Source organism: Chionomys nivalis, chromosome 10 (assembly GCF_950005125.1).
Source record: "Chionomys nivalis chromosome 10, mChiNiv1.1, whole genome shotgun sequence".
NCBI classification, from domain to species: domain Eukaryota; kingdom Metazoa; phylum Chordata; class Mammalia; order Rodentia; family Cricetidae; genus Chionomys; species Chionomys nivalis.
In genome coordinates this window covers 6489549-6503137 of record NC_080095.1, presented here as the reverse complement: position 1 = coordinate 6503137, position 13589 = coordinate 6489549, and the positions used below count along the sequence as shown (strand labels likewise).

The 13589-nt window shown below is 42.4% G+C and overlaps 1 protein-coding gene across 2 annotated transcripts in view; it reads right to left on the bottom strand.

Moving 5' to 3' along the window:
- Positions 1-303: 303 nt before the first annotated feature.
- Dync2i1 (dynein 2 intermediate chain 1) overlaps positions 304-13589 on the bottom strand; it is a 56423-nt gene continuing 43137 nt past the window's right edge. For both annotated transcript variants that reach the window (XM_057782812.1, XM_057782813.1), the window contains 7 exons: positions 13450-13511; positions 12949-13000; positions 11400-11460; positions 7627-7726; positions 7329-7460; positions 5923-6146; positions 304-1159 (listed from right to left, as the gene is read on the bottom strand). In XM_057782812.1, coding sequence (XP_057638795.1) covers positions 991-1159; positions 5923-6146; positions 7329-7460; positions 7627-7726; positions 11400-11460; positions 12949-13000; positions 13450-13511 — 800 coding nt within the window. In that variant the 3' untranslated portion in view covers positions 304-990. The remainder of the gene's footprint in view (positions 1160-5922; positions 6147-7328; positions 7461-7626; positions 7727-11399; positions 11461-12948; positions 13001-13449; positions 13512-13589) is intronic.

Below are 13589 nucleotides of genomic sequence, written 5' to 3'. Positions count from 1 at the left end.
TGGATTAGAGCTGCTGCAGGCTGCAGGAGGAGGAAGGGAGCGTGTTAGCACCCTCTGTCTGTCCTTTGCCTTCTGCCAAGTAAGACACGGCTGCATGGTGCCACCTTGCAGGTAGAACTTTGGACTTCTAGACTCTCCAACCAGTTTCTGGCACTTACAAATTGTTAAAACAGCACCTTATGCACTGATGCCTCTCCTATTGCTCCATATTCAAGAAAATTTATTCACTTGTATTATTTCTTTTTTTTTTAAACTTTATTTATTTATTTATTGTGTATACATACATGCCAGAAGAGGGCACCAAATCTCATTATAGATGGTTGTGAGCCACCATGTGGTTGCTGGGACTTGAACTCAGGACCTTTGGAAGAGCAGGCAATGCTCTTAACCTCTGAGCCATCTCTCCAGCCCCCCACTTGTATTATTTCTATATGAAGATGGTTTTCATGAGGAAGCACACTTTAAAATATAAAAATGTCTGACTCAATTGTATGAGTGCCACTTAAATCACACCAAAAGTTGGTGTTAGAGAAAACTTTAAAAACACAAGGCTGGTGGAGGTCATCTCCAATGTGAGCAGTTGTTTTGGTTTTGTTTTGTTTCTTTACGTTAGATATATGTTCATTATTTTATGCATAGCTAAGAAAATATTCTAATTATTAAAGTACATTTTCAGGACAGGCTGTTTAAAATCCAGTAATATAATTGTGACAGTATTTTTAAATTGTTCCAAAAATAACTGCAAATGCTCTTAGTCGAGCTTTCTGGACATCACTCAGTATTTCCTTTGAAGTTCAGTATACACTAAAATGTTCATTGTTCCATTAAAAATAGTGATTTATTTCTGGGAATACCAAAGTACCGTTCTTCTAAAATAAATTATGTACAGAATATACATATCCTATGTACACAAATCACATCAACACAGAGTCAAAGGATCCATCTTGTAATCAAGTCTTAGGTACTCGTCATCCTCCTGACACTAAGTCTTCACTTGTGAAGAAGCACGTGCAGCTGGCTGTGCTCATCCGCGGCTGGGGAGGTCCACCGCCTCTTTAGGTACTGGATGTCGACTGTGCCAGAGGCCCTGGCCAACACTAGGGCCATAAAGCTACCATTGACCTTCTCGGGATCCCCCATGATGGTCATGGCCACAAGCCTACAGGTGAGAAAGAACATGAATTAGGAAGTCAGTACATAAGTGTGTAACTTCTTGCTACCAGAGTCTCTCCAAATATCTGTATTCAAGGGAAGTGTGGAATAGAAGAGAAGCTAAAAAAATGTTAAGACAAAATACTACAACAGAAATAACTATATGAAAATTTCTGCATCTCAGGGATCTGCTGATGGGCAGATCCAGGAAGACATCTCAAAGGATGTATATCTGCAGACACCTCCCCACCCACAGAAGTGACATTCCCCACCTGATGGCCCTCCCTACCTTCAGGAGTGAATACCTAACAGCGGGGCCTTCAAAGTGCCTCAGCAGGCCCTCCAATAACACAGGCAGTGAGAGGATCCCCAGGGTGGGGGTTTCTCAGTATCTCAGGCCACCAATCTCAACCACAGTTGAATAACTGTCAAGGCCCACAATCTGCTCTCAGCTGAGGCCTGTCCCTGAGCCCCGACCCTCTACAGCAAGGAGCTCCTGTGAGCAGCACCCACCCCACTGTGTGCTCTAGGGAGAAGCCTGTGTGTCCTCTCCTTGCCGCTGTCCCTGCCATGCTGAGGATATGCGTCCAGGTCCACCCTTACCTCCTCCAGCAGTCAGTCTCAGAAATCCAATCTGAAGGGAACCCTGTCCCCACACAGACCTTCCTATTACCAGCAGAAAGTGCCCAGTCCTTCTGCCATGGCCTCCCTGGGGCTCCTCTTGGAAAACTACAGATGTAAAATGTACTCCTATGGCTGGAGCAATCGACTGGCTGATTTTTAAGTTTCTTTTCAGAGCCTCACTATGATGCACAGACTGCTGTCTAATCCCTGAGTTTAGTGACCCTCCTTCCACCTCAGTCATCCATGCACTGGGATGATGGGCATGAGCCACTGTGCTCAGATCTTGATATATTTAGTTAGGAATTCCCCATGAGCCCGGCTAGCCTCAAACCTGCAAACCTCCTGTTTCAGATTCAAGTGCCGGGACTGCACGCATGCCACTACAGCCAGTGCTCGTGACAGATATTTAATTAGCGCAATACCAATCTACCTACCACGTCTTCAGAGCTTGTCAATATATCCATTACATTCTATCAGAATTTACCTGCTTTTGGTCGCTTTTATTCTCTCTCATTTTCAAAAAGCAATGTAATTTATTCCTCTGTTGTCCTAAACTTCAGCTGAACTGACCAACAAAGGAGGGAAGAAGGGATAAGGGAGGAAATATGGGGAAGGACAGCTAAAGCTAAGGGCCATTTGTAGAATCACAGTAACATAAAAACCTAGTACAGTAGAAACTTCTAAGAACATACATGTGTGAAAGAAATATAAATTGAGCCGGGCGATGGTGGCGCACGCCTTTAATTCCAGCACTCGGGAGGCAGAGGCAGGCGGATCTCTGTGAGTTCGAGACCAGCCTGGTCTACAGAGCTAGTTCCAGGACAGGCTCCAAAGCCACAGAGAAACCCTGTCTCGAAAAACCAAATAAATAAATAAATAAATAAATAAATAAATAAATAAGTAAATTGCAATCACCAAATAAAGGAGGAAACAAAGCCCTAACCAGACATCTCTTGTCACCAAATTCAACCTCCAATGCCAGGAATGGGTTACATCTAATTGAGCTGTTGGCCAAAGGGACCCCATGATAACCCCCAAACAATCCAGGCTATTGCTAAGGCTATTGGTTGCTCTCCATAAACTGACAGCAAGGCCCTACTGCTAAAGACAACAGTTACATAACTCACTAGACATGGAAAAGTCAAGCTGGTACCCACCTAGAGCCTTTTAATGTGCACAGTATTGGAAGGTACTCTGCACACTACCAGAGGAGAAATGTAAACATCAACCCAGCTACACACCTTGTGGTCTATAATGGTGACCTGCCTGAAAGATTCACTGGTGCAATAGTGGCACAAAAGTTGCAGGAGTGACCAACCACTACATGACTGGAATTGAGACTCACTCTGTGAAAGGGAGCCCATCCCTCCCACTGCTCAAAAGGCCAGGAACCTGAAACTAGACAGGCCAGATATTAGGGAAAAGCCAAATACTACTGTTCCGCTAAAGGAATGTAGCAATTAAAAATTCTAAAGACATTCTGCTACATCCACAGATCAGTGTATTGCTCGGCCCTAATCAGAGAAGCTTCCTTTTGCAGTATATGGGAACAAATACAGAGACTCATGATTGGACAATGTGTAAAGAGTAAGAGACTTTGGAACACTCAGTCCTAAACGGATGTCTCCATCAAATCCATCCCTCAGGGCTCAGAGAAACCTGGGGAAGAAGAGGCAGAACAGTTGGAAGAGCCAGTGGGTATGGTGGACACCAGGGAAACAAGGCCTTCAGGGCACAGCATGGCTGAAACACATGAACTACAGAGACGGTGGCAGCACACACAAGCCCTCCTCAGGTCTAAGCCAGAGAAGTTCCAGCGCTAAAAGAGGAAGTAGACACAAGGCCCCACCCCTAAGCCAGAATCTATCTCCAGTTGATAACCACTCACAATGGGAAAATGTTTTCTCCAGCAGAGCTGTACTGAGCACATAAGCCACACTTAAGATTAGCCCCATGCCCAGCAGTAGACAGTCAACACGAAGCAAGCTCAATGGTATTTTTCAAGTTTTCATCTCACAATGCTTTGTCTAGACTTTTTTTTAAATCTTATCGATCTTTTGCCTATACATTATGTCTTATGGATTTTCTGTATGTGAGAATGTGTCTCACTATCTGTTCATTTCTTGTGCTTTTTCCGTTTGTCTGATTTGTTTCTATCTTACTGTTTATTATCATTACTATTATCATTATTATTATTATTATTGCCTTTTGTATTCTAATGAGAGAGAAAAAAGAAAGAGTGTGGATTTGGGTGAATCCAGAAATTTGTCAAATTTGAGAGGAGCTGGGGTAGGGAAAATTGTAATCAGAACAGATTTCATGGAAAAAAAAATCTATTTTCAATAAAAAAAGTAAAAACCCCAAGACCCTGGCATATACAGAATATATATATTTATAAAATTCAAAGAACAAAATATAGACTAAACAAATTGGGATCAAGAGAGAACTCTTCCAAATGAAATCTTCTATAAATACTGCTACTTTGAAATAAAGCAATAAAAGGCAGAGAATTATTTCAAAGCAATGGGCCAGCAAGATGGCTCAGCCAGTAAAGGCACTTGCTACCAAGTCCGAAAACCTAAATTCTATTCCTGGATCTTACATGGTGAAAGGAAAGAATCAAGTTGTCCTCTGAACGCCACATGAGCAAATAGCATATACGCTTGTGTGTGCACATACACACAAATAAATAAATATAAATAAACAAATGCTTTAAACAGCTTTTAAACAAAGTAGTATGGGTGGCAATTCGCGTCAGCAGGGTTCTTTCACGTGCGTGTGGAAAGGCTGCCTGGGGACTGGTGTGACTCAGGTGCAGAGAGCTGGAGGGCCTGACAAGAACAGAGACTCCACGACTTAGGTCTCGTATGTTCTGTCCTCTGAGAAACTAGGAGTAAGATGTAGACTACTCAAACTTACGCTGAATCTGCACGACACTCCCAGAAAATGGTTCTTCCTGAACGATAATGCTGGGAGACTATTCCACTACTCTCCATCCACTGTGCTTTCTGAGGCTAAATATAAGACAACTGCACTGTAGAGAGTTTCATAGTGCTGCCTAAGTGAGACTAGGAGAGAGGCTGATGGAAAGGGGAATGGGATGACCACCATGGGTCAGTATGGAACAACAGCAGCAGGGTCCAGGGTGCGGGTGTGGGCAGCAAAGTGGCTGCGCATCTGAGAAGGGCATATAGGAGCTCTGGGCATCTTTTTATTTGGCTTCTAACTAAAACTACCTTCTGTGGAAGGACACTTAAAAGAAACCCCACACTAGCTCAGAACTGAGAAATAGATGGCTATTTATTTAGGGGTAAACTCACAAATCAGAATCCTCTGCTTGAATGGAGAACAGAAACCAAATCCAGAAAGCAGAAAGAGCAGCCGGAAAAGAGGCCGGACACAAGCTCTACATCGGCATATACAGTACAAGAGGCCACGCCCCAGTGGACGGGAAACCACTGGCTGTAAGACTTCCCACAGCAGTCTTTAAAAAGTACTTTTGACTATATAATATGTAAATGTAGTATTGAATTTAAACTTAAAACTGTGATTTAAGAAAGACCAGACAGAGTGCAGAGAATAAGTGTCTGTGGCATGTTCACTCATAAGTGGACATCCTTATGACACAGAGGATTTTATTCAAATTTGACCAACTCAGCTGTCTTAGCTAGGGTTGTATTGCTGTGAAGAGACACCATGACTACAGCAACCCTTATATATTTAATTGGGGCTAGTTTACAGTTGCAGAGGTTCAGTTCATTGTCATCATGGGACACATGGCAGTGCACAGGCAGACATGGTGCTGGGGAAGGAGCTGAGGGTTCTATATCTTGACCCACAGCAACAGGAAGTGAACTCTGTGTCATACTAGCCTTAGCTTGAACATAAGATCTCAAAGCCTGCCTCCACAGTGACACGCTTCCTCCCACAGTGACACACTTCCTCCCACAGTGACACACTTTCTCCAACAGGGCCACGTCTAATCCAGCAAAGCCATTCCTTCTAATAGCCCCAATCCTTCTGGGCCAGGCATTGAAACACATGAGACTGTGGGGGCCACGCCTACTCAAACACCACACACACACACACACACACACACACAAAGACCAGAGATGAAGAGATGAGGGTGATGGGCCTTGTACTCACCTGTCTGGAGAGATGGACTGTTGAGCCACAGGACCCAAGTCATTCTCAAGAAGGTCCCAGATATAGATCCTGGATGCATCATCCTGGACCAGGAACACAGCAGGCCTGGTCGGGGACCACTGCAGGCTAGTGACAGAGTGGCCACTGGTGCTGCTGTCCCACTGCATGAAAGGCCTCTCGGACGTCAGCTGGTGCAATCTGATGCTTCCATCTGAGCAGCCAGCCTGCAATTGTGGTACAGAAACCCTATTTTTCTTTCTTTTTAAATTAAATCTCAATAGTCAGGAAATTTTCTCAGAGTGTTATAACGCTTGCCCCGTTTGTAAAATATCATTTTGGTTTGCTTTTGTTTTCTGAATAAAAAGACATGAAACCTATCCTACAAAAAGCCCTCACCCTAGAAGCTGACACCAGCCCAGGATGCTGGGGCGAGCTCCACAGAAAGAATGTCACCTTTAAGCAGCTCTATTTATACTGACAGTATGGCTATGTGTTCCCTTGGGATTGAAATTTTCATAAAACAAAACTCGGCTGGTTTAATGAAAGACCAAATTATTAGCCTATAAAGAGAGGATTAATTCTTCCTTACTCTTTAATCCTTTCTCATACTCAAAAAAAGATGTACTTGCATAAAATTTAAAAAAAAAATGTGTGTGTGTATTCAACTCAAATGTCAACAAGAGAAATCAAATCCTAAAATAAAATACATATAGAAACACATTTAAACCCTAATTTCAGATAAGTAACACAATCATATGGGATACAGGGGCAAGAACTAAGCCAAATAATCTCTGAGCACCATGTCTGAGTGTGCAACTTCTGACTCGAATACACAAAGTCTTGAGAACTGAAAACTGGCTTCTCTTCAAGAGGTCTTAAAGGCTCTGTCGACTCTGGGATTGCACGCTCAGCCAGGCAGATGGCAAACCACTGCTACAGTCCGAATGAAGTTTGTCCCCACTGATTCCTGCGCTAGAGACTTAAGTCCTCAGAGTGACAGTGTTGAGAGGCAGTGTGACATTTAAGAACAGAATCCAGCAGGAGGTAATGAGGTGAGAGGCCTGTGGCTCTCATAAGTGACAGATGTCTGTTCTGTAGAAGAGGGTTAACGCTCAGGACTGGATTACTTACCAGGAGAGCTGGCTGACCATAGGTATCTTCCTGTTAAATTCTAAGTACTTTGCAACTGAACAAAGTATTTCTTAAGAGAGTTAAATTTCTGAGTTAATTTGATTTAGTTTTCTGTTAATAATATCCCATGTCTCCTTTTTAGATTGCTGAAGCCCAATAAATGATAAAAATTTGTAGACTACTAAGAGACCAACACTTTCTAAATTGTTCTGCTAGATTACAATATTATGAGGGTCCAATAGGCACCTAATATCAATGAAAAATGACTTTCTTACCAAGAATACGGTTTCTTCAAATGGTGAAAAATCGATCACATTAACTTTTATTGGTCTGATACCATGTTGCTGAGGTCTGAACACCTTGGGAGATACTCTCCAATCTTGTCTGGTACTGTGGCTTATAAGTCCCTAATTATTAAATAAAGAATACCAAGAATGGCCAAAGAAAAGTATTAGAAGTAAGACTGGACAAAACTACATTCATAACATAATTCAGAATAGTAAGCTAGTCTGACATAAAGACATCTATCAGGTAAGGCTAAGTGGAAAGCAGGAAACGTAAAACACTACTAACCATGTCAGTGCCGACAACAAAGTGATTAGGATCCGAAGGCAGAAATTTGACACTTAGTGTTTGTGTGGACCCCCAGAATTCACTCTCTTTATGGGAAAGACTGTAAAATAAACAGCAGAGATGAACACATGGCTTTTGCAAAACGTGGATGATGGCAATACCTTACACTCACTTAGCACTGCCATATATCATCCAGTGAGGAACGGGTGTATCACACTTCTTCCATGATTCCAGCTACGACTCTGCTTCCTATTTCTTTTTCAAGTATTGCACGCTTGATCATTTCTGCAGACCCATCACTCTGTTTCCTGATTCTTTCATCAACTATGTTGAATCTATCATTGAATCACTCACTGGTTGAAATCTGGAAATTACAGCACTGCTTTGAAAACTGTATTGCACAGCTGCCAGCAGGTCTGATGCCGAGACACGGTGATTAGTAGCTGACTGGTGAACCCCACTTGATGACACGGTGATTAGTAGCTGACTGGTGAACCCCACTTGATGACACGGTGATTAGTAGCTGACTGGTGAACCCCACTTGATGACACGGTGATTAGTAGCTGACTGGTGAACCCCACTTGATGACACGGTGATTAGTAGCTGACTGGTGAACCCCACTTGATGACACGGTGATTAGTAGCTGACTGGTGAACCCCACTTGATGACAGCTCCTAGTGTGCTTCCTCGTGCTTCTGGTTCCTATGAAGTTTGTGAACTCATCTTTTGAAGAAGGCTTGTGGAAATCCCATAACTCCCAGCTTTCTACCAGGCAGCTGTTCTTGTATCTTTATCTCAAGCTTCCAGGGACTCTAATGCTTGCAAGTTCCCATACACATCTAGCTTGAGGCTTCATGTTCTTCCAAGTACCCATTTTCCCTTAACTGGGAGTGAAACTTTATTTTCCTCACACTCAAGGGGCAGTGAATTCCAGAGTACTGTGCAAGGGTCTCAATTCTAACTCAGGCAAGCCCCGTGTGTCTATGATTGCACAAGGCTTGAGTCACAGGCTTATAGGAAAGGCCTGAGAACCTGGCCTACTGGTTGTCAGCATTAGCTCAAAACCTTATTATCTAACTTAACTTCCCTTTTTGTTCCTAGAGTAAGAGATTTTCTTTTCTTAAAAGAAAACAAAGAAAAACAAAAAGCAGCTCTATTTGGAGCTGGGAAATGGCTCAGCAATTAAGAGCATTTGCTGCTCTTAAAGAGCTGGATTTTGTTCCCAAAACTCAGATAGCAGCTCCCAACTGTCAGAAACTCTAGCTCCAGAAGATCTGATGCTCTCTTCTCACCTCTGGCGGCCCAGACATACATGTGGTGCACATATATCTAGGCAGGCAAGACACTTACACACATGACATACAAACATCTCCCCCCAGCTGCACTACCCAGTAGTCAAACCAGCTGAGATTCCTCCTTCTCACTGCTTCCATCATCAACTGATTTCCAATCCTATTCTTGAGCTCACATCCAGTTCTCCACAGCTATGCTGGTTTTCATACAGGTCATTATATCGGCCTCCTAACTGGTCTCCTTGACTCCAGTTTCTGCAACTTCAAACTCAAATTTTTCCAAGTTGATTATCCTACATCTCAAAAATGACATTCCACTTCTTTAGTCACCTCCAAGACACTGTCTAGACTGCCAGCACAGCGACAGGCATGTCAAGGTCAGCCACCAGCTCACCCCATCTTTCTCAATGTATGTCTACACACAGGTATCTTTGCCTTAGAGCCATGTCATGCTCGATTGCCAAGCTTTTGATGATCAATCCAATATCATGTCCTAGTCAGTGTTCTATTGCTGTCAGGAGAAACCATGACCAAGCCAACTCTTATAAAAGGAAAAATGTAATTGGGGGCTTGCTGACAGTTTAAAGGGGTAGTGCATGGTCACGGCAGGAAGCAGGCAGGCATGATACTAGAGCTGGAGTTGAGATCTTTACATCCTGATCCACAGAGAGCAGGCAGAGGTAATCTCGGAGCCCATCCCCAGTGACACACTTGCTCCAACAGTTCTCCTCGTTGGTGTATAAGCATTCAAGTATATGAGCCTATAGGGACCATTCTCACTCAAAGAACCACATAACACTTTCCCTAGAAGCTCCCATCTCAGTCTGGACACAACCCTTCCCTCCTTCAAGCTCCTACATGCCTATGCTCATACTAACACATCATACTCTTATAACTCTTATAACCATGCCAACAAGGAGTATTCTGCTTCACTGGCATGCTTGCTGGGATCACTAAAGGCAAGATGGCTGTTACATCGAGGGTGACATATTTCCAGGACATCCACAGGTGGCAGAAAAGGGAAAAAGACCTGGTGCATCAGTCCAGCCAGACACCCCAGTTTACCAAAGGTAGGGAAGGCTACAGAGTTAGGGCTCTCCTTACAATACAGTCTGCCTGTACCCCTCCTTTCCCACAGATTCTTGCAAAAATACAGGTATGAACATATGGCATCAAATACATTAACTACTTCCCTGTGGAGAGTATATAGCTAAGTCCTGTAAGAGTATACAGTTAAATCCTGGAGGAAACTACAGTTAAAAATAAATATAATGCACGGCGTGAGGTGCGAGCATCCCGCGCAAAGGTATGCAGCTCGGCAGCGGTACGCAGCTCGGCAGAGGTACGCTGCATGGGAAGGAGGCACGGCCTGAAGAGCATGTGCACGCCTGGCCCTCAACATATCTGATGACTTGAACTATCTCTTTTCATAATTATATTCCAGTCAAGTAAGTTGATTTGAATGACTGTATTCACTGTGTTCTGTGTGAGAAAGAGGACACAGACTCAAGATGTTTCACAGGTAACTCACATACTAACAGCCTCACTGAGTAAATGGATATGTCTTTGGGAACCAATAAGGAACATGGAACACTAATACTGAACATTCATTAAGAATCTGTACTTCGTAGTAAGTTCTATGAGTAAAAGCAGAAATACTGCTGGTTTTTTTTTTCTTTTTGTATTTTTTTAATGTTTGCTGTTTTGTTGGTGTTTCTGTTTCTTTATTTAACTATTTGAGACAGGTTCTCATATATCCCGGCTGGTTGCAAACTCACTGTATTGTCAAGGATAGCCTAGATCTCTTTTTGTTTTTTGTTGTTGTTGTTTTGTTTTCAACTTCTTTTATTTTTTAAACGATCTTTTTTCATTTTACATACCTATCCAGTTCCCACTCCCTCCCCTCCTCCCACTCCCTCCACCTTCCCCTCACTCCACCCCCACCCACTCCTCAGAGAGGGTAAGGCTTCCCAAGGGGAGTCAACAAAGTCTAGCACATTGCTTTTGAGGCAGGACCAAGACCCTCCCCCCATATCTAGGCTGAGCAAGGTATCCCTCCAAAAAGAAAGGGCTTCAAAAAGCCAGTTAGCCTTGAACTCTTAATCTTCCTGCTTCTATCTACCAAATAGAATTTGCCAGGATTATAGGTGTATGCAATGCCTAGCTAAAAATGTAATTTTATAAATAAAAGTTATTTCAATGTTTTCAGTTCCTAAAACTTGACTTGATCAAGTTTAACTAACTTTAAGTCTAAATTAAAATTAGATGAAAGACAGTCATATTTGACTTAATTTACAAGCTAAGAACATTTTATAAATATCTATTAGCCCTATATCTGGAAAATATATTTGTTACATTGACTGATATAATTCATATAGCAAAAAACTGAATAAGTCCTCATTGCAAAACACAACATGCATTTAACAGGAAGCAGAGTCCTTGTGAGATGAGGGACTTGCTTAATCCCAGGGGACGTCTCACCTGTTGCCCAGCTGGATTGCAGTACTGTGCACCAATTTGACCCTCCCTCCAGGTATCAAACCTAGAATCAGACAAACCATAAACACACACACCTCTTAATGCAAGTTAACCCCAAATCTACCTACAGTTGTCTGGATTCACTCTTCCTTATTTAAGTATCATAACCAGAAGGAATGCCAAAATATAAATACAGGAAGGACTCCCTCTAAATCTGCTGGAGGTATCTGTGCCTTGCTGAAGAGGAGAGTCAGGAATTTATAGGTCATAATCAGAATCCCATGGGGCCATGATCTAGATGTGCACACATTTTCAGACTGGTGAGAACAATTGGCATCAGATGTATTGAATACTTAGTTCCAAATGCCAAACCCTGTGCTGTAAATATCCAAGGCAACTGTCATTCAAAGCCAATCAGAAACCCACCAAGTTTCCAGTTTGGTGAATGCCCACCAGTATTTTGAGCTCCTCCAGGCTCAGTTTCTGTTGATCAGAAACTCTAACTACAGCTCCCAGGAGACCTGGCTTTGTTTTCCATTCCTTCCTTTGTTCTCCTCAAATATGAACCCTTCAGTTGTCTCTGCCAAATGTCTGTCTTAAAGCTATTCTCCCTTTTGTAGATTACTGCAGAGGGAGAAATTAGAGATTTAATATAATGAAACCCAAATTATAGGCAAGATGCTATCCAGAACCTGGAGTGCAGCTGAATTAAAAGCATGTAGAAATATATGCTCCTCACTGCTAGGAAGGGCAACTGCAAGTGCACTGCATGGCTTGTCTCTTACATTCACTGCACAACAATATGGATGGCATCCCAGAGGTGGCGGACCTACAGATCAGGCCTGCAGCCGCTGGTCTCAACCACAGTCACAGGGAAACTGATTTGAATGGCACTTCAACAAGAAGTGGTCAGCACTTGTTTGGTGAAGAGTCTGCTTCTGAGTCTGAGAGCCTGAACCTGAAGGAAGGCCAGTGTCAATCCTGGATTTTTTTTTTCCTGTTTTTTTCCAGATCTATCAGGGGATACACCCTTGAAACAAATAAGAACCCTTGAAACAAATAAGATGAGACAAGCTGTCATTAGAAAATTAACAGCTGTAATTCAGGGTAAGAAAGCTGAGCTTAAGATGCAGACAAAATAGCCCCAAGATCCAACAGAACTGGATTGTCTGGGGCCTCTTAGAACTGAAAGCCATGCCAAGTGGCAGGAGGCGGGCCACTCTTAATGAACTCATGTGCACTGGGTAAATACAAATCCACAGAAGAAAGCCCCAACTGAAGGAGGACTTAGGACATGGACACTTGAACAATACTGGAAAAGAAGACAGTTGCCTTAAGTTATGACACAGAGCAGAATGAATGCCAACCATGACAGAACTTACGACACCCACATTACACGTCACTCGACCACTTTAGCTAATGAGATGGCCATACAACTCTGATGTTCATTTTCAGGTTGCTAATGATTTATTTTTCAAAGAATGTTGTGTTATCTTTAATTTCTATTCATTTTAGCAAACAATAATTAATTAATTTTTACTTCAATAGTTACCTAAATCACTCATTGAACCAGAGATATCTGCCTTTGGTAATTCAACAACCACCTAAAAACAGAATATTGAAAAAATGGATACTGATACATTTTAAAACTAAGAAACAATCTAAGCAAAGCATAGCTCTAATAAAATAACATTGCTTTATTAGAGCCTAAATATAATTGTTTCATAAAAAGACTATTCATTTGCTTTAGAACTAATGACTTAAATTTATTCATTCTTTTATCTCACTATTCTCCTCTCTCAGTAACCTCATTAGTAGCTCACTATACAAGTCCTAACATATCCTTTAGGAGTGAGGCCTTCTTATGGTCTTCCTTATGCATTTCCAGAGGCCAAAGGCCAGGCATACAACTCCACACCCCTTCACAGAACAAAGGGTCTTACTGTCTTGTTCTGTTCTATTCCTTGACCCATTCCCCAAGCCAGGTGCCAGTCTCCTCCCAGCCGGTTTCACTCAGCAGTAAGCATGGCCTTGACTTGCACTTCCTACTTACCCACACATTGAGAATACCACTCTCGTCCAGGGAAGCGATGTGAAATGACAAGCCTGCCATTTCTAATGAAAGCAGAAACAAAAATGGAGGAAAGTAGCTTTAAGTAAACATAACGCTTTGCATAACTATTGCTTGAAAGA